Source organism: Columba livia, chromosome Z (genome assembly GCF_036013475.1).
Source record: "Columba livia isolate bColLiv1 breed racing homer chromosome Z, bColLiv1.pat.W.v2, whole genome shotgun sequence".
Lineage (NCBI taxonomy): Eukaryota > Metazoa > Chordata > Aves > Columbiformes > Columbidae > Columba > Columba livia.
In genome coordinates, this window is record NC_088642.1 from 20,788,507 (window position 1) to 20,809,223 (window position 20,717).

At 43.1% G+C, this 20,717-nt stretch overlaps 1 protein-coding gene across 3 annotated transcripts; it reads left to right on the forward strand.

Moving 5' to 3' along the window:
- Positions 1–1,916: 1,916 nt before the first annotated feature.
- IL7R (interleukin 7 receptor) lies at positions 1,917–20,075 on the forward strand. 3 transcript variants are annotated; one of them, XM_005505999.3, is made up of 8 exons: positions 1,917–2,140; positions 7,812–7,950; positions 9,755–9,909; positions 11,566–11,720; positions 12,708–12,885; positions 13,615–13,705; positions 15,658–15,733; positions 17,014–20,073. In XM_005505999.3, the coding sequence occupies exons 1-8, from the start codon at positions 2,050–2,052 to the stop codon at positions 17,515–17,517; spliced, it is 1,389 nt and encodes a 462-aa protein (XP_005506056.2). In that variant the 5' UTR covers positions 1,917–2,049; the 3' UTR covers positions 17,518–20,073. The 3 variants fall into 3 exon arrangements, with proteins under 3 accessions (XP_005506056.2, XP_064903596.1, XP_064903594.1); XM_065047524.1 differs by having other exon boundaries at positions 2,007–2,140; positions 7,795–7,950; positions 17,014–20,074; XM_065047522.1 differs by having other exon boundaries at positions 2,061–2,140; positions 7,724–7,950; positions 17,014–20,075.
- Positions 20,076–20,717: the final 642 nt, after the last annotated feature.

A 20,717-nucleotide genomic window follows, 5' to 3' on the forward strand; every position in this document is an offset into this window, starting at 1 on the left:
GCTCTCTATGGGTGGTTGCTGTGGCCTGGCAGGTCTCTCCCCTGTGCGTGGGTGGGAGGTACCACAGAGGTCTGCCAAACAAACATCTAGACCCAGCCTCACCTTGAGCTCTTTTTGTGTTCAATGGAGAGAAATAAATTTATTTAGGCATTTAGATTTCATGTTTTGAATGCTAGGATGAGATAAATCATGCTCTTCGTTGGCTAGACAGGAGTAAAGCATGAGAAGCTCTGATGTATACACTGTAAATACCTATATTTTGACCAATGAATCCAAACCCATTTTTCTGTATCTACCTAGACTCAGTACACCTCCAGAGAACGCTTTGGTGGGCAGCCTCAGGGTCCTACCACGGGGAGGGACTTGATACAGGCACAGTAGATTTCCATCTCCCAGGCAGCCTCACTGAGCTCTTGTGGAAAGGAGGCCATTTCTTCCCACTAAAATAGGGCAAGGGAGCCCAGAAACACCCCCTTGGCTGCCCCCTCCCCCCTGCACAGAGCAGCAAGTGACACCAGAGGACAGTCCTTGACATCCTGGCAAGATGGACAGCTCTCTAGCCATAAGGGCTGAGCTTTCATCATTTTGGTGAGTGGTTTAAATTATTTCCTTGCAAATGAAAAAGTTACTGTGGCTTACATATTGAGCCTCCTTATTATAGTGTCATCATTCTTCTGTTTGCTTGGGCATCGTTACCAACTTTGCCCTCCATTTCCTTTACACCTCTGACATAAAGCTTTTTTTGGTGCAGGCGCTGCAGTGCCAAAGCTTGGTCTTTGCTTTCGGGTCTGCAGCTCACTTGTCGTTACCCACATCAGTCACCCATGCACATGGCCTTGCATTATACTCCAGTGTGCGTTGGTGTATACAGACACAGAAAGTGTGCAAAGGAAATATTTAACACATCTTTGTCTTTCTGACTCTGATTTGCCCAAAACCTGAAAAAATCTAGAGAGGTACCACGTTGTTCTCAGGAGCTAGATTTTGCAGGATTAATCTTTCAAATCACAGTTTTTTTCTGGGTCAGCATTTCTGTATGTGGGACTTCATAGACTCATAGAATGGTTTGGGTTGAAAGGAACCTTTAGAGCTTATCCAGTCCACCTCCCCTGCTGTGGGCAGGGACATCTTTCACTAAGTCAGGTTGCTCACAGCCCCATCCAGCCTTACCTTTAAGACTTTCAGTGATGGAGCACCCAGCTCTCTGGGCAACCTGTTCCAGACTCTCACTACCTTCATCCCAAAAAATTCCTTCCTCATGTCCAATCTAAATTTACCTTCTTTCAGTTTAAACCCATTGCCCCTTCTCCTGTCATTGCAGGCCTTGATTAAAAGCCCCCTTTATATATTGAAAGGCCTCAATAAGGTCTTCCTGAAGCCTTCTCTTCTTCAGCCTGTACTCACAGCAGAGCTGTTCCAGCCCTCTGATCATTTTTGTGGCTCCTCTGGCCCCTCTCCAACAGGTCCATGTCTTTCCTGTGCTGAGGGCTCCAGAGCTGGACACAGGACTCCAGGTGGGATCTCACCAGAGCAGAGCAGAGGGATAGAATCACCTCCCTTGACCTGCTGGACACGCTGCTTTTGACACCAATGCTTAAAGAATAAATAACAGCAATTACATTTAGTGTTTCATAGTTGGAAGATTTTTCTCCCTTAGATCTGTCTATCTTCACTGAGATGAAAGTGGATGAGAGGAGTAAACCATGTTCTCGGAGAAATCGTCAGCAAATGTCCCACTAGCCAAGAGAAGAACATCGTGCACGAAACACACTCCCTACTCACTGGACTTGACCAGATTTGGTCCAATGTGCCAACGAGCCTGATCCAGAAGGTCCTTAGTTTTGAAGTGGGAAGCAGGTTTCAAAGTAAAAGCTCTGAAAATATCTTTATGCTGGCTTCCTGCTCTCTGCCACTAGTCATCCTTGTCGGCATGTTTACATTTCCCCTTGCCTGCGGTCTCTTTATCATGGGTTTGTTCCGCCTCTAGTATAAAGTGAGTGAGTGTGGGTTTCTTGCACACACATACTGCACACATGCAGGGTGCTCAGGATGACACGGACGAGTACAGTGTTGAGCATTTTCGTCTTGTTTCTTCACACCACTTTTGGCGAAAGTGGTTGCACCTCAGTAGATGGTGATGGTGAGTCATTTAATGTTCATCTTTCCACTTGTGTATGATCTTGAAAAACATGAGTTAAGAGCTCTATGTGCAACTGCTGGGTTAAATGTGTTATTGTTTTAGCCTCCAGTCACTTTCTTTTAGTGCCAGTACCTGCGATGAATGTACAACTGGAGGATAGCTATTTAATTTAATTCCCAAGTCTGCTGTCCTTGTAATATCCAAATCCTTATGAAATGTGGGAGACCCTAGCTGTATGCACATGACATGCGAGCCCAGACCTGTTAATCCTCTTGTTGTATGTAGTGCTCATACGAGGAGTGCTCATCCTGGGAGCGGGGAGCTGTGTCCCTTTTTGGCAGTCCATGGTCACTCTGAGCTGCCATCAGAGAGAGGTGAGGTTCTGACTTCTCTTGCTGTTGGCAGTTTCCTCCAAATAAAATATTTAAATGTATCTCAAACTTGGCCCAAGCTGTTCCACTTCTAAAGTTTGGTGGGGTTTTTTTCTCTTTGTCTTCAAGAAATTGCTTATTAAGTTATATCTGGGAATAGTCCCAGTCTCCATTGTACTATGCCTGAAGCAGCAGCTCAGCCAGGGTGTTCTCACAGACCATGACTAAAAACATTCATCCCTTATTCACCAAATCACTATAAATCAATTCAACAGTTTAAATTCATGCTTATTGCACAGTTCATTGTCTCATGTAGACAAGTGAAAATTACTTAGCAGCATCAAAATTAAAAAATCAAAACATAAAGAGCAGCAATAAAACCATTGTTTTAGTCTGCTGTCCCTTTTCTCAAAAGCAAACTGAAAAATTGGATTTAGAGATTCAGTCTCCAATCTGTTAAACTCTTACTTGTCTAATACTAAACAAACAGCAGTGACAGACCTCATTGCACTGTGCCTGAAGGACATGGGCAGTTGCTCAGTTGCTGACAGTTTTAGGGCTTCATTGCTTGGAAGCAAAAGAGTTTCTGGGTTTTAGGAAGACAATGGCTGTGTTCCTATGGTATCTTACAGATAGGGAATCTCATTTTCCCCTGTCTGTCCTGTATTATATATGTATGTATGTACACATATATGCATACATACATGGAAAGCATATGTGTAAGTTTTTTAGTTAGAAGAAAACAGGGAGTGTCTCAGAGCTGCATCTAACAACCTTGTGTTTTTCTGTTTGCCTTTTATTTATACAATCTACAGCTGTTTAGAACCAGCTTTGGTGAACAGCTATGGTGGTGAATAGTCAATGCTAGTGATTTATCGCTAGTGTCACTGAAATCTTCAGGGTTTACCAGAAGCATATATGACTGAACCCTTCTTTGTGTTGTCACTAACTTCCAGTAAACAATAATTAACCTTTTGCTTAGAATTAAAGACAAACCAATTCACAAAATCCCCATTGAGCAATTAGCAGCTTTTATGATTTCTTTATGAGTCTTGTGGGTTTGGCCAACAAATTAAACAGTCCAGGGTAAAATGACCCATGATGGATGTTTGGCTTTTACTCTTTGCCTTTCCAACTCACTCTGCCTCCTGGCAAAGTGCCACTGGCTGACGCAGGCATGAGCTCTCACCCTTCTGGTGGGCAGAGGATGGAAAAGCTCACTGCAGCACTTGGTTTCATCACCTTTTCAGGGCAGCACACTGCCTCCTCAGCTCTGCCTCCCAGCCACGCACAGATGGTGGAAAACCCTGAAAGCCCTAAGACAGATACAAGCAGAGCTAAGAAAGGGCAGACGTGGAGGCACAGGAGGATGTGGGCAGGGGGAGCAGGAGGCCACAGACTGCGTGGCCTCATGGGCAGGATGGCTGGCTCCAGTGGCCCTCCTACCCAGAACTGCATGATTTGTCCAACCCACATCAAAACTGTTGTGATTAAAACGAGTTCTGCCTGGATCAGATCAGCACTAGAGATTTCATACTGTCCATGGAGATGGTCACTTCAGTGACTTTGGACATTTGGTCCCTGATGCTGCAGGTGCTTACTGGTGCCTTTGGTTTCACATGTTGTGGTTAGTTCTGGTGGCTTAAATCATAAAGCTCAAGCACGTCCATAACCTCTGGGAACACTCTTCTCTTGGTAAAGGCTCTAAGGTCCCTGCTGTGAATTGAACCATCCTGCTAGGTGTTGTCCAAACTCAACAGGCAACCATTTCTGTGAAGGACCTGCCATAGCTGTAGTTACAAGAGCAGATTTTTCCCACTAGAATCACCCCATCTCAAACCCCGCCTTGATTTCAGCAGGACCAGGCTCTGCCTGGTCTGGGCTTCTCAAGGAAAAAGGTATTATCTTCTAATTCTTTTATTGCATAAGGAGTCCTTAGCAGTGTGAGTCATTTTTGAGTCATCAAAACCCTTTACACAGCAAACACATTTGTGTATGGTGGTTCTAAGGTTTTGGGAAGAAGTGTAACTGAGGCTACATGCATATTTATGTCAGACAAAAAAATTACTGTCAGCTCATGGAGGAACCATACCAGAAAATGCATTTCAAATTGCTTACTTAACACCATTCATGAGGTTTAATTATCGTATACTCTATGGTTGAGATGTTATTTCCATGAATAAGGAACCATGTAATCATTTGAAAGTGCAGCGTCAAAGAGGTAAAGTCAGATTTCCTTCCAGTCTGGCACCAAAGTTACACCGTGCTGGTTAAACATTAAATGGCCGTTTGAACTGCAAGACAAAACATTTTTCGTTCTTTTCACTTTGCAGTCAGCCTGATAGAGAATGAATTAAAATTTCTGTCACCTTTCAGCAAAGCAGTTGCAGACAGCCGTAAGGTTTTTTTTTTCTCATATTCTATTAATATGATGATTATCTGTTTTGTGTGTTAATGCAAAATCTGGTGTATGTGGTTTTTCTATACAGAGACCACCAAGCAGTCTCTCTTATATAAAGGAAGATCAGTCATTTTAATTCATAAGTTTAGTGTTATCTTAAAGGAGCTATGAGTATAAATAAGCCAATCATCTCCTGGCAGTTGCAAGTAAATTCTTAGGGATGCATAAAATGTGATGTGCCTGTGCATGTGAGCTGTTCGGTGTACCTATCTATGTAAAATCTGGACTTTTTTCATTTTATGTAAATTCAGTTCAGCTTACTTGTTATCCCTGGAATTTTGAATATATGCATATCTATGTGCACACACTTTTACCCACAAGTATGTAGCTTTATGTAATATACATTTCTGTACATGTGTGTCTGCCCAGTTGGCTCAGGGCTGTGTTGGTGAAGACTCTGACCTGTGTGAAATTGCTTGTTCTGAAGTTGCGCTGACCTGTGTCTCCCTCTTAAATGTGATGGTCGAACAGAGCATCTGCTTTGTCTGTGTCTGTGCTGCACAGGTTAGACCCTCAAAGCAGCAGTGCTGGTAGGTGATGCATTTTATTGTCTGTCAGGGAGTTCTGGGCTTCTGTTGGGACAAACACTGCCAGAGCTGTGGTGGGAAGGGAGGATGTGTATCTGCTTTGTAGCAGCAGTTGCGCATGGTGGCAAACAGCCACTCAATCTTAGCTCAAGGGATAGATCTGCCTCTGGGTTCTGGATGCCTGCAGCATCAGATGCTCCTGTCCCTCCCGCTGCCCACCATGGGTGCTGGTGGCAGTGGTCCCCTTCCTAGCCCCTATCTGCGCTGCTTTTGCATGTTTCTTTATGTTCCTGAATTACTTCTGAATTTCCTCTCTTTCTCAAAACCCGATTCAAGATGCAACTTGGCTCCGAGGTCAGGAAGAAGCATCACTGATAGCATCCCTGGGGGTTGATGCTCTTTTACTTACATTTTAAAGCAATCAAGAAAACCTCTCCCTTGCTTTCTCCCCACTGTCAAACCATGACTGTTTTGGATCTTCAGATGTGCTCCCGTTCCAGACAGGGTCTGGGTTTCCCCGCATGCTGGCAGGATAGGCCAAGGATCATACAGCATTACTGGCAGGACTATGAATCATGGTATCCAAGTATCTGGTCACTCTCAGAGATCTGATTGACCTGTGTACCAGCATGGATGACCATCATTATCTCTGGGAGGGATTTTCCATTGGAAATGTTTCCACAGGCATTTCCCCACACTGTTTGTGAGTGTGAGTCACTGATATCCCTGGAGCAGCCAAGATCTTTTTCTCGTGGCAGCAGGTAGCCACATCGCCAGGGCACATCTGAGGAGTGCTCAGGAGAGGAGCAAGCAGGGGATCAGGAGTAGTCCCTGAACACAGGGAAAAGGGTTATGTGTCATCATGGCTACTCTTAATCACTGCTAAAAGGGAATAGAGGCATTCCCACCCTGAGGATCTGCTCAAACGGTCATGGCAATAACCCTTTCCCTGTCTGCTCAGCTACAGTGGGTGAGATTTCATGGAATGAGGCTGAACTGGAAGTTTCTGAGGGGAGGACTCCTCTCAGAAGCATCAGTTTTTGCCTCACTGACCTCATACACACCAAGTGTAGGACTTGAGACATATGCTCTTAATCAAATCGCAGTTGTTTTATGAGTCATCAAAGCAAATTTGCAGGAAGCCATGCACTTTGGCAGAAAGTCTGAGCTTTACCTCCTGGGCCCAAGTTTGTGACATTTCAGAAAATTTTGCAATACAATCAAAATGGGGCTTAATTACCTTTTAACACCAAAATACTCTTGCTTTCCTAAAACCAACCATATAGTTTTCCAGTCTTCCCAGGAGCCTGGTGAGAGGCCAGACCTTCACAGCACAGGCATGGGCAGGGCAGAGGCAGGAGCACACAGCTCTCAGCTGTCTGCAACATGGCTGGATGTGATGCAGATGAAGCAATGGCAACTGCCAAGTGTACATCCTCAGCTGTGGGTCTGTTGCTTCGGAGCTACTAGGTGTTTGGTGTACTTTCAGGCTGTCCTGAGCTGAAATTCCCATTAAAATAACTCTTGTTGAATCTAGCCCTTGCTCTTGAGCAGACATTAATTAGCCTGCAGCTTCTGCTGCAGACACCTCTGGCATTAACTGTGCTGAGCATATTCCTCAGTATATGTTTCTGTTCTGTCTATTTTCAGGAGTTTTTTGTCCTTGACTTGATATTCTGCTTTTAAACAGGCATCAAGAATGTGTCTTCCTCCCCTTGCATGCTCAAGGAGAGCATTATTTTGTGGTTCCTAATAGGAAAACCTATTCGATAAAGTCCTGAGATCATTTTCACATGGAGTAGGTCCTGCTTTTATTTTCGTATGAAGTTCGCCCATAACTTCTAAAATGAGAATTCACCTGTCCCTGTCTCAAACTTAGAAGGAATTACGTTGCAGAGTGGCCAATGTATTTTCACTGCTTTGCACTTGATAATGGATGTTTTAACAGAAATTTCCAGGTTGACATCAGCACCCCTTTTTGCCTGTGATTAATACAAAAGAACAGACATAGGATATCTCATCTGACCAAACCATCTGCGACACTATGCCTTTTTATAGTTTGCAGGCAGATGATGCAGAATGTACCTTTATGTGTGGTAGGTGAGTGGGCTTCACTGGCATGCAAGGAGAGCAACCTTGAAAGATGAAAGTGGCTTTTGATTTCATTTTGAACAAGATTTCTTTGCTTCTTACAAAACAGGTGGGTTAATCCTCTTCCTTTCAGGCAACCATGCGAAGAGGAAACATGCTATACAATGGACCTGCAAATCAAATACACTCACTGGTTTTATTCAGTGCAAATCTTTCCTTAGGGACTTTTGGAGATGATGAACCAGACAATTTTGACATCAACTGCTTCAGCCAGTTGGAATTTAAGGATTCCTATAGCAGCCTGACCTGCAATTTTATCGAGCTGCCTCCTGACAACACTAACTATACTCTGGCCCTGTGGTAAGTGCTGTCAGTCTGTCCTTTGGTAAACTGGGAAGCAAAATGCTAAGTACTAGTGAGTCATGCTGCCGCATACTGGGAAACACAGCAGAAAAGCTAGACAAAATTCTGTTTCAGAGTGTTATACCAAGTTTGAATACTATATTCAGCAAAGAAGAACAGTTGAGTGAAACAGAATATAGCTCCCTAATAAGAAAAAAAATCATCTGGAAGTGTCTGTAAAGGTCATTGTAATGCCTCCAATAGTCCTGATCATACCTCTGTTGCTCTGATATACCTGTTAATAGTCCTGTTGCCCAGCATGAACTGAAAGCATTTTCTTTTTAATTAAATGGTATTTAAAAAAACCAGACAAACATGGAAAACCAAACAAAACACAAACAAACGAAATCCCCACCGTCTCAGCCTTTATCAAGTGAAAAGTAAAAATGTTTTCAAAGAGGCAGATCCTTTCCACAGAAAATTCTTTGTCAAGAAGGCTGGTTTCTACTGAAGGGAAAATGCCTTTATCTGCGTCAAGACAAAAATTAAGCAATTGTCTTTGCATACACAGACATGCAAAAAACACATTAAAATGAGTATACAAAAACCTGACAGTTACCAAAACTTTCAGCCATCTCTGCTTCTCATCGAGGCCTTGAAACTCTTTTCCACCTTTTTATTCTAACTGACTGACCTAGGTGAAGAAGCTCAGATTTAGCACAGTTCTTTAGCACGGTTTCTTTAGCACAGTTCTGCTTTTCCCTTTGCCTTTTTTTCTGAAACTGAAAGTTCTACTGCAACCAGCAAAATAAGTGTGGGGTTTTTTTTTCTTCTTTTATTCTAATCACTACTTCATTTTTTCCACTTAGTTTATTAGAATTTTTCTGGTTTTGTGGGGTTTACTCTGGATTTTGACTGAAATTTTATGACAGTCCTCAAATACTTGAGTCACACAGATGGCGAAACACACAGATGCATTTTCACCTTTGAAACTGTGCCTTCATGGCCTGGCCTACTGTTGATCCTGTACGTGTTACTAGTTCAGTCAATAATAAATTTCACAGAATCACAGGATGTCAGGGATTGGAAGGGACCCCAAAAGATCATCTAGTCCAATCCCCCGGCCAGAGCAGGAACACCTGGATGAGGTTACACAGGAATGTGTCCAGCTGGGTTTTAAATGTCTCCAGAGAAGGAGACTCCATAACCCCCCCTGGGCAGCCTGTTCCAGTGTTCTGATACCCTCACTGTGAAGAAGTTTCTTCTCACATTTAAGTGGAACCTCCTGTTTTCCAGTTTGAACCCATTACCCCTTGTTCTACCACTGGTTGTCACTGAGAAGAGCCTGGCTCCATCCTTGTGACACTCACCCTTTATATATTTACAAACACTAATGAGGTCACCCCTCAGTCTCCTCTTCTCCAAACTAAAGAGACCCAGCTCCCTCATACAGGAGATGTTCCACTTCTCTTTGTCTCCAGTGAACAACCAAACCTATTGCCCTATATTTAAAAATGACAGAAGCAAGATAATTTTTAATGATACAAAGGTTTTTAACATAAATATATACCCAATTTAATAACTGCGTTTTTTTCTCAGAGAGCTCCAGGACTCTTACTGTGACTCACATAATTTTATTATTGTACTCAAAGATCACAAGGAAAAACACTATCAATCTTTTAAACTCTATTTGAACAGCATTTTTTCTTATTTCACATGGAGTCTCACTTCAGTTAATGTGAAATGAGCAACCAGGATTCATCTTTTGCTGTGTTATAGTAAGACTGAGAAGAAACTAATGTTGTGTCACTTCGGTCAACAGTAACAAGGAAGACAGTAATTACGTGTGCTTCAATATGGAGAAACGGGAAGATGCGTATTTCTTACAATTCACTGATATACTCTCAAATAAAGACATTTGCATGGACTCTGAGACCAAGAGAAGGGTCTGCAGGAGTCTGGTTGTCACTGACATGGGTAAGACACTTAATATTTGGATATTTTTAATACACAGGGGTTACTGGGTAAGAAAATAGCCCAGCACAAAGCCTAAGTGTCAGTCTGGAGAACAGTCAGTATAAAATGGTGTCCTAGCAGGGCATGGAGCCTGGATTGGAATGTTAGCAGAGTGTAGTGCACCCCTTGCTTCGAAGCCAAACATGATTAATGTTCATTCAAAATGAGAAGCTGAATTCTGGCTTATTGTAACACTGCCCAGGTCTGGACATTGTTAGACCAAATCACACACATGACCGAAGTAGCTGTGGCTGACTGTGGATGAATTGTCAAGCAGGGACACATTGTTCATCTCTTACAAGGGACTGCACAGTTTCAAGACTGACCACCCCAAGTCTAGTGTGAGCTTGGTAGCACAGGGAGCACAAGGTAGCAAGATTTAACTTTTCCACACCTTGCTTCTTGGTGGAGCCTGTTGTCTGAATGAGTTCCTCAGGTATCCTGCTGCACATGAGAGTTACCAGAAGCCCATGACTAGGCTCATCAAAGTCACATTTGGGACCTATCTGAGCCAAGAAATAGGGGACTCAGGAGAAGAGGGGCTCCATAGGATTTACCCCTTTTTGGAGCGGGTCTCATTTGAGGGCTGCAGAGAAGCCCATGTAGGACAGTTCTGTTCTGCTCTGGTGCCACATTGTTTTGCCTTCCTTTGGCAACAGGCACTGTGACATGTCTCTCTTACAAAACCTTTCTGCCTCAGCCCAGCAGTTCTGTAATAGTCTTACATTACCTCTCAGATTATGGACCAGCTTGAACCATCTCTGGTGCTCTCTCCTCTAGAAAGTACAGGTTCTGCATGGAAGAATTAAGTATTTGAGGGTTGCAGAAGGAGCAGTCATAATATTTTCTGGCTATAAGTATTTTCCTGAGAGGAGAGAGGTTTGAGTTCTCTCTTCCTGCAAGAGCTGATGAACTTTACATGGCACATTCAGGAAGCCTCAGCAGCACAGACACTCGGCAGACCTCAGGCACATGCAGCTCAGGAAGGGCTTGGGGGCGGTCCTGAGGGCTGCATTTTGGACTTGATGTACTTGCACAGATGGTCATTTGACACAGTCTGCTTCTGCAGACCAGGTCAGGTGTGGGTTCATAGCCATGTCCTGGAGCCACAACCTTCTCTGCTGTATTCTCATGCTTTATCCCTTTATCTGCCCCATCACTGCCATGATGGTCAGCAGCAATTGTACCCATACCTAGTTTGCTCCCTAGTGCCTTCCTCCTAGAGCAGCAATGGGTTTTGCCATGGAGTCTCTGTCTCAGAGCACTTGTTAGAGGGACTGACTCTCAAGACTTCAAGCAGTGCTACTGCGGAGATGAATACACTCAGGAATTGCTTCCCAAGACTCAAAGTCGCATCCTTAGGAAGCACTGTCACTGCTTGTTACACTGCAGCTCCAGCAGATCAACACAAAGCCCCTCTCAGGACCAAGGTGCAAGGATGAGCTGGAGCTTAGTGTAAGGCTTGCCCAGCTCAGGCCATATCTTGCTCAAGGTAGGTCACCCCACAGGGGCTGTAACTTGAGGGGGACTTTTTTTTTTTTTTGCTTTTAAAAACCTGTTTATTTTGTAGCAACATAATTCTACTCCTGTTATATCCTGATTTGTTATCATTTGCAGTTAAGCCTGAAGTACCATTCAATGTAAATATCACATACCAAAAGGAGGCAAATGAATATCTCATTCATTATAGCACACCACACTCATGGAAGAAATACTTACAGGACAAGTTGATACATCAAATAGCCTATCGGCAGGAAGAAGGCACTTGGAAGGTAAGTGATGATGTATTGGTGAGTTTACACTAATTTCTGAAATTTAACATTATCAGATATCCCATTATCATGTAAAACCCCTCAAATCTGCATTTTTACATTTCTCCAGCTGAAAACTCAGGAAGGTGCAATATTTGGCATTTGGAAATTTCATCAGTCGAAACAATTCCAGCCTGTTAGACACCTCCCTGGGCTAATTAACTTTCGTTCATTTGGGGTTTACAGTGGGAAGAGAAATCATAAGGTTAATAGGCATACAAAGCCATCCTCAGTGCTTGGATGGCTTGCTCTTCACTCTTATTTTCTGTGTTCATCAGTCAGTAGATCATATGACCCCTTTTTTAAAATTTAGCGACAGTTTCTTCATGTCCCTCTTTCATTGAGCCTCTCCAGGCTTCAGGTACAGTCCAGCAGCTCTCCCGCACCCAGAGCACGTTTTGGGCTGCCGCTGCCTGTGAGCTGGATCTGGTCTGGGCTGCACAGCTGCTGGAACCTCAGTGTCCCCTGTTGCAAGAACAGGCTTGCAAACACTGGTCCAGATGAAGGTGGTTTGAAAGCATGGACTATACCCGATTTTTACAGAGGGAACACAGGAGAACCGTAACTACAAAAAGAAAATTATTCAGACAACAAAACACATACAGATAAAGAACGCCAGAGCTGCACTGTGGGATTTCAGCTTCTTTCCTGTGACTGCTCTTTCAGAAGCTGTCTTTTTGTGCCATACAAATATATTTTTTTCCCCTCTCTCTTCTGGGCCTTCCCAGGGAAGTATATGTTTCCCACTGTGTTCTCGATGTTGCCTGGACTACCTAGCTGCTAAACTAAACTGACATTGTGATGACCACCTAGAGATCGTCACAAGCAAAGAGAAGTAATAAACAGCACAGTACTGCTGGGATGCACCTGGTCTCGTGCATTTTGCTGAAACTAAAATATTTTCCTGTGTCTTCTGGAAAAATAATTGGATTTTTTGTGTCTGTTTAGACAATAGAGTCACCATATCTTCAGGTAAAATTACTGGGGAAAAACCTCGAAAATGATGCATCATATGAGGTGAAAGTACGTTCACAACCAAATGGAGATTTTTTTAAGGGCACGTGGAGTGAATGGAGTGCTTCCAAGAGCTTCAGGACCACAAGGGAGCAGAACTTCATGGAGAGCTGTAAGGGCAGAAACTACTTCTTTCTACCTAGAAAAAGCAGAGATGGGAGCCCTTGACTCCCTGGCCAACCCCACCAGCAGCCGTGAAAAAAGCATTGAGGAGGGAATGGCCACAGCAGGGTCAGCCCTCATGGGCACTGGGCAGCCCAGAGGAGATGACCCAGAATATGGCTGTATTGCTCTGTTCTGGGGCTGGCTATTCCCATGAGGTTAAATCTCACTCGAGAGCAATAAAATCAGATTAAATGTTGCTGTAAGGGCGTGAGGGGTGTGCAAAGGGAGGTGGAGGTTGACTCACTCCTTTCTGCCAAATGATGTGTAGGGAGAAGGACCAGTTTACACTGAAGGTTTCAGGTAAGGAACAAAGAGCAGTGAAATAAGACACATTTCAGGGCCCTGGATTTGCATGCAAACTTGGCACTTGAAACACAAATACTATAAAAAAACCTCACCATTGCACTTGTAAACACAAATAATCCTTCTGGTCCTTGGGGTCCCTTCAGTCCCCAGGGGCACTTTGGCATTGCATGTGTTCTAAGTCACTTCAGTGCTGCCTTAAGGACACAGTGAATGGAGGCAGGAGAAATGGAACACTGCACCAGTCCAGTGATAGAAAAGTGCAATGTTTGTCATTGATTCCTTATTTATTGCCTGAAGAGACATTAGGGTTACAGTGTCTTAAAAGCAAGGTATTTACATGCATTGCCTGATGTTCTTTGTTTTTCTTTAGACAGTAACGTGGTCCTGGTTATACTCTCCATCCTAGGATTCATGCTGTCTGTTGTCATGATTGTCCTGATTGGAACTTTTTGGGAAAACAGGTAATTTAAGTCTCTTACTATCAGAAAAAGTGCTGGAAGCCAGTCCTGTTCTGGCAGAATTGACAGTCTTACTGTTTTCTTTGTTATACTTGTGAACTATTCTCTTCCCTTCTCTGGTCCTCTATATGAAGCTCAAGGCAGGCAAAGAGTAGAAGTGGGCAATACAAGAGAGCGTGTTGGCAGGCAGAAGCTGACCTGCCCCTTCAAACAGACTTTAGTCTTGGGCTCGAAACACTGGGACCTCTGGGGAGCTGCAGGCACCATGAAATACAGTCAGTGTCTCACTAGAGGAAACTTTGACTCAAAAGCTTCAGACACGATCCAGAAAAGAATGCAACCTGTGGCTTTTAGTTAAGTTTCAGGAGGTGTGGAAACAGTGTACTGGGGAGATTGCCTCTTTCCCTTTCATTGTCTGTGTCAGCAGGCTGTTTGCTCTGCAGCATTTTTGGAAGCAGTGAGGCAGAGCTCTCTGCAACAAGGGCTTGATGGCATCAGCCACCAGCCCAGCCTGGTCCACATCCAGCTGTGTGGCAAAACCAGGCTCTGCATCCCCACCAAAACAGTCACAGTAGAGATGGGACTAAACATACATTTTTTACACAGATACTCCTTTGTTTGCATTGGTTTCTTCTCATATATTAGCTACACAGCAGTAGATGGATAGCTGTAAATATATTTAAAAATACATAGCTATATATCTCTGTATAGAATAGATAGTTGACAAGCTGAAGAAAACTAACAGATACATAGATAATTTGGCAAAAACAGCATCTGAAGTGAAAAAGTCCCAAGTTTAACTGTAGGAGCTGAACCCCCCACAAGGCAGAATGCCCAGGGCTGTTTGGTGACATTCAGAGCAGCTCATCCATGACATCCAGCTCCACTAACACCCAGAGAGATGGCTGCAAGTGAGCTGCTTTTTGGGAACAACGTTTGGGCTGTGCCAACACCTGAATTATACATGGGGATTGCTTGGGAATGTGTTAGTTGGCCCCAGTGAAACCACGTCCAAAACAATTTTAATAACTAAACATTTCAGAGAGTTGAGTCTTCTGCCAGGGAATGCTCCCTGGTGCTATTTTATTTGAAAGTATAGATGTGGCTTGAGATTTCTACCTCTTGCTTTTTACTGTAGCTGAGCACCTGCAGTTCTCTAGCTTTGCTAGAAGTTCTGTGTACATAAAACTGCTGAAAAAACAAGCTTTTAGATAGTGAAAGTTTTTGAACCCAGAGATTTCCCTTTCAAAAAGGAGTTTTTACATATGTGTATATATGTCCACATATACAGACACATAGAATAAAATGTAGATTTATATACATCTATAGCTGTGTTTGTATCACTGCAACGTTGAATGTCAGACAGGCAATATCCTCTAGATGCATCATAGCTGAGAGTTTCCAGCCACACAACACAAGAACTTTTCTAATTAAGGCAGGAAAATGAGACCTGTGGGATAAAGATACAAAGATACAATATAGATATCTGAAGCACAGGTAGCTGGCCAAGGAGTGGGACAATATGCAGTTCTTTGACTAATATAAACATGCAGAGGCAAATATCAGCAAATTTGCACTTAAACCACAGCATGTTTTTTCACTTGCAGAAATTGTTTTTTTCATGCAAAACCCAATTAACACAGCTAGGTGCAAATGAGGTCTTTGTCAGCACAATTTGCTGCTTTTCCAGTACTTGGTGAAGATTCTTCCTCTAACTGTGACAATTTGTGGTCTCAAAGGAGCAATGACTATTCAGTGACCTTTGTAACTCCTCTACTCCTCCTGTCATTGTTTTATTCTGGTACTTCTTCATTGATACTGTGGGTAATGCAAGCCAGTTCTAGGGCTTTGTGAGAATTAGTAGGAATGATGCAATACAAACCTCTGATACCTCAACTTGTCTGTCTTTTGCTGTTGTTCAACCAACTGCTTTTTCTCTACTATTGCTCTTTGAGGATCAAGCCTGCTGTGTGGCCAAACCTTCCTGATCATAAAAAAACGCTGGAGCAACTGTGCAAGAAGCCAAAAAATGTATGTACTCTCACTGTCACTTTCACCCAAGTATGACTATTGGGAACAAAACTAACACTCATGAGAGACAGTAAATGCTGCATGAGCTGGGACATCTTTCAGAAATGACTTCTATGTTTCACTGAAGACAGCCCACATCTGCACAGGCAGATGCTAGTGCCTGAGCTTTGAATTATGCAAAGTAATTACAAGGGCTAAGAAATTATATATGAAGAAAGGCTGAAGAAATTGAGTTTGTTTACAGGAAAGAGGAAGCTTGGGGAGGGGAGAACAAATCACAGCCTTCCAATAACTTAAGTGTAGGTAGAGGGAAGGAGAAGGTGCTCTCCTCACAAGGTTGCAAGGTGATATTACCAGAGACAACAGACATGTGATGCTTCAGGGCAGACTTCATCTGTGTATAAGAAAAAATCTTCCTCCGTGAGAACAATTAAACATTGAGTAGATTTCCCAGAGGAAAGGTACGTTCTCCCTTGCTGGAAATGTTCAAGGTTTGGCTTGATAGGGCCCTGTATAACCCAGTCCAGGTCCTCCTTCAGCAGAAGTTTGGATCAGCTGGACAACAGAGGTCCTTTCCAACCAAGATACTTAGATGATTCTATGAAACTTTGCAAACATCTCTGGTGACACCCATGTACGGCACATGAACTACTCTGCCACATAAAAGGCAGTTGGACGAATGTTACAAACTGTAAGGTGTGGAATTAACCCGCTGCCTTAAAACTGTGTGTCCTGTGTACTTTTTCACCAAGACAATCATCAGTGCTGTTGTCTCCTGTTGGTACGTTATTAGCATGTTCTTAATTTAACAAGAGGTCTAAGAAGACTTTCCCACCACAAGGCCCCCCAGTGCAGGTATTCCTCATGTGTTTCAGGAAGTCATGACAAACTTTTACTTTCCTAACTGTTAAATTAGGAAGGTAAAATTTAAAGGAACTGCCTGGCTCGGCACACTAATTCCTGTGAAATAGCAGTTGTGCAATAGATGTGTGGCTCAGAAAAGTCTCTGAAGCACCAGTTCCCACCACACTGTGTAGAGGTAAAACACTCTCCAGTGCAGCTGGCTTCAGCTGGCCACTGGATAGATTCAGATTAATATGGAAAAGGACTTTAAGCTATGTGATAATTCCTTCTCTGCTAACCTATTGTTCAGCCTGCTCAGGGTTACTTTCAAAGTTAAAGATAAATACCCTTCTAAAGTGGAATGACTTATCAAAATACCTCTTCGGTTAAGCTAAAACACACCGCTAACTGACCGTACTGTTCCCTTTGCCATGCAGAATTTTGATATAAGCTTTAACCCAGAGAATTTTGGTTACGTTCATATCCATAAAGTGGATGACATTCAAGCAAAAACTGAACAAGAAACTTTTCTGCCACCGTCAAATGCGCCAGAGACAAACCTTCCTGGAAAATTTAGGAGTGGATCAGACCTGAAGATGATCCCTGCGATGACAGACAAAAGCAATCCAAACCTGCCTGTGACTTACGGAGGAATCTGGCCAAGTGAAGCCCTGCACAGGCTCCTGGGCACGAGCCAGACTGCAGTCACTGAAGGAAACTGCAGCTCCAGCACATACGAGGTGTGCCACAGCAGTGGGGTGCCCCTGCACGACAATGGTTTCAACCATTCTTCTGCTCCTTCCTCAGATCCCTCTGTCCAGCCTGGACCAGAGCCCCTAAATGGTGACACCATATCCCAAATGCTGCCAACTGGTGAAATGAGGTCACCGAACAACGAGGAAGCCTATGTCACAATGTCTAGCTTCTACAAAATTCAGTAAACCTTACAAGAATGACAGCGCAGCATTTTTTCTTGAACACAGGCAGGACACTGACCCCTTCTGTTTTCTTATGTCCTGTGTCAGTGGGTTCCCACCTCCACCATTGCACTCTGCTCGCAGTGCAAGGCCATACCTGCAAGGAAGCAGGTTCTCCCACCCTTCAGTGATAAGTGGCCTAACTTCTAGCTCTCAGTATACCAGTAGCAATCTCCACTGCAAGAGAAATGAAAATCAATTCAATCTGATTTTAATCTTCAGATCTGATTAATCCAGAGCAATGACACTGCACTTCCCAGCTGAGGATCACAGCATGACTTGTAAAAGTTAATAAATGCTTCTGTTAACCTCTTGGATGCAGAATTAAGCTCCTGCTAATGCCTAAGCAAGAAATACAGCAACAAATTGAAGTTAAATAGAATGTATTATCTTCCAAACAGCGGTAGGGCAAGAGTAATTCCTTTGCAGTCAGTGGAAGTCCAAGTTTGCAAAATGTCAGTAAAAGATTGTTGCTATCAAGCATTAATAGCCTGAGGATTCAGGCACTTGGTCACCACAAAGGGATTTTGCTGAGCTCCCAGGAAAAAGGACACATGGACTCACTTCAAGAAGATGTTTTCTCAGACTATTTTTGGTTTTGTTGTGAGACAAAATAAAATAAAGCAAAACCCTGCCACTACTTTTTGCTCTTGGTGAAGATCTGCCTCTGAGCCAATTTTACGATCCACAGGTACTTCTGCTATTGCTATATAGTGAATATCTTCAGTATTTCATGTACTATTAATGTTTAGGTAGGAAAACAAAACAAAACTGATGTCTCTTCCTACAAAGTGAATTGGGGCTGTAAGATGCATGATGATGTCTTTTTCTGCAGCTCTTATGAAAGATACAGTGCAGCATGCAAGTTCTTTTGAAGACAGAAAGGCTGAGTGGGCAATGTGTGTTTACTAGCATTATTCCCAATAGTTGTGGCTGCATGAGAATACTTTGAGTTTGTCCAGGCAATTTTCACATGCAACATCGGACCTAGGAAGATGAATCAAGTGTCATGGATCCTGCCAATGATCAGAAGAACCATATGGGTTTTTTAAAGTAGTTCGTAAATTGCCTGGAAATAGTTGTGTTTTTTTTATTTCCACATTATGACAGAGGAAGACATCCTGTCGCTTCCCATTGACCTTTCTATGGACTCTGTGCCCAGCTCTAAGGGACTCCCCATGTGCTGCCACACAGAGATGGCTGAACCACTTGGTCCTTCTGGGATGCTGCACATTACAGAGCATGTGCTTGGAGATAAAGCTGCTACAGCTGCATGGTTGCACGACAGCCCCGTGATGGGGCCATGGGAAATCCAAACCACTTTGCTGCGCTCTGGGATTGGGGTTCACCTAACTGTGCAGTCTCAGTTCCTTCAGCTGCTTGAAAGTTCCCTTAATTGAAATGTATTCCTGTTCCCAGAGTCTATGTGTGAAAAGAGTCCTATCTCATCCTCAGAGCTGCTCAAATTAGTTGTGACTGGTAATAATCACTGAGATGTCGCTGCATTTGATGTAGCCTGCTGGAGAAAAACAACACTCCCGAGACAGCAGTCCTCCTTACCCATCTCTGCCTGACACCAGGGAAACCTTCAAATGGTGACAACCTTGCAGTCCCTGCGCGTAAATGGGATGAGAATTTGGCTCAAGGCTTTCCAGTGACATTTTATAGCATAGCTTTTATTGCTGTTTCTCCCAAATCAAAAATTTATTAATGCAGCAGAAAAATATGAATGTCCTGGACATTTATTTGCTTTATAATGCATGTTTGTTTGTTTGTTTGTTTGTTTTAAAAAGAGCTGCTGTTAATGCTTACACTGTGCTGACTCGCACAGTGCGACTGTAGATGCAGACAGACTGTGCCGGAAAAACATTGTCTTCCAGTAACACAGTGACAAACAAAAGGGGGATAGAGGAAGAAGCAAAAGCACAGCAGAAAAATCCTGTACAGTATGTGCTATGCTTGTTTTGAACTTATACACACAATTTTGAGGATGAAAAGGGATATCACAAAGGTCTATTTGCACTATTTAAGCAGTAAGGTACCCATTTGTAATAGTCTTTCTGTTTGCTGAGGAAGATATACTACTCTTCAATACAGGAAATGTAGTAGAAACCTTATGTTTACTCTTTAATACAGGAAAAGTATTAGAAACCTGATGTTTATTTAGTTTGATTACTCTGGAATAGTTATATTTTTCCTATGCAGTACTCATATTTTTGCATAGCTGCTAATGTTTAAACATCCATTCTATTTTCTATGTCTTATATCTTATTTAAATAGAAGCATGTAATCTTGGTTTTATAAAATTTTTACTGTATTAAAAGGACATGGCTATTTGTGTGACCTATTTATGCTGCTTAGTCTTCTAAAATATATCTATCAGAACAGGACTTATTCTGCCCTCACTAGAATTAGGATAACTCCATGGGCTCTACCTAGCTTCAAGCAGGATAAATTCCAAATTAATCCAGACAGCTCAGAGGTCTGAAAACACTGCAGGACAACAGCAAGCATCACCTTCCCTTCATCACCTCCACCCTGCAAACCAGGGAAGCCTCTCTTCAACTCCAGTCCCTGTGTTTTGGACTGGACATGCCTTTGTTCACCCTGACTCCACAGAATCACAAAATCACAGAATCACAGAATGGTTGGGGTTGGAAGAGACCTCTGGAGATCATGTAGTCCAAACCACCTGCTAAAGCAGGTTCACCAGAGCAGATTGCACAGACTCCAATTGCCATCCAGCCCTTGTTATCCAGAAAACAGAGAGGTGACACCTCTGGGGACCAGGGAGGTGAAGCTGATTTCCTGTCAATGGTTTGTACTTGCTTAGGCAAGCCAACAGTTTTGCTTAAGCCCCTCTGTGTGGTTGTGAGTCCACACCAAGAGCACCAGAAAATCTCAGGCTCGCGAGAGTGTAGTTATGCATGCAGCAAGGCAAAGTCCTCTATACAGTGTCCTCAGAAATGGCACTTCATAATACACTGCTGAATATGCAACTGATATGCAACTGATAGAAAACAAAGCAGCCTTTTGTTAATTATGTTCATCCCAATGTAGCTTATCTTAGAGTAGGATATAGGTTAACTCATGGCAGACATGGGGGTTACTTTATTCCCCACATGCACCTGGCACATGATGAAACCTACCTAGAAGAGTACCTT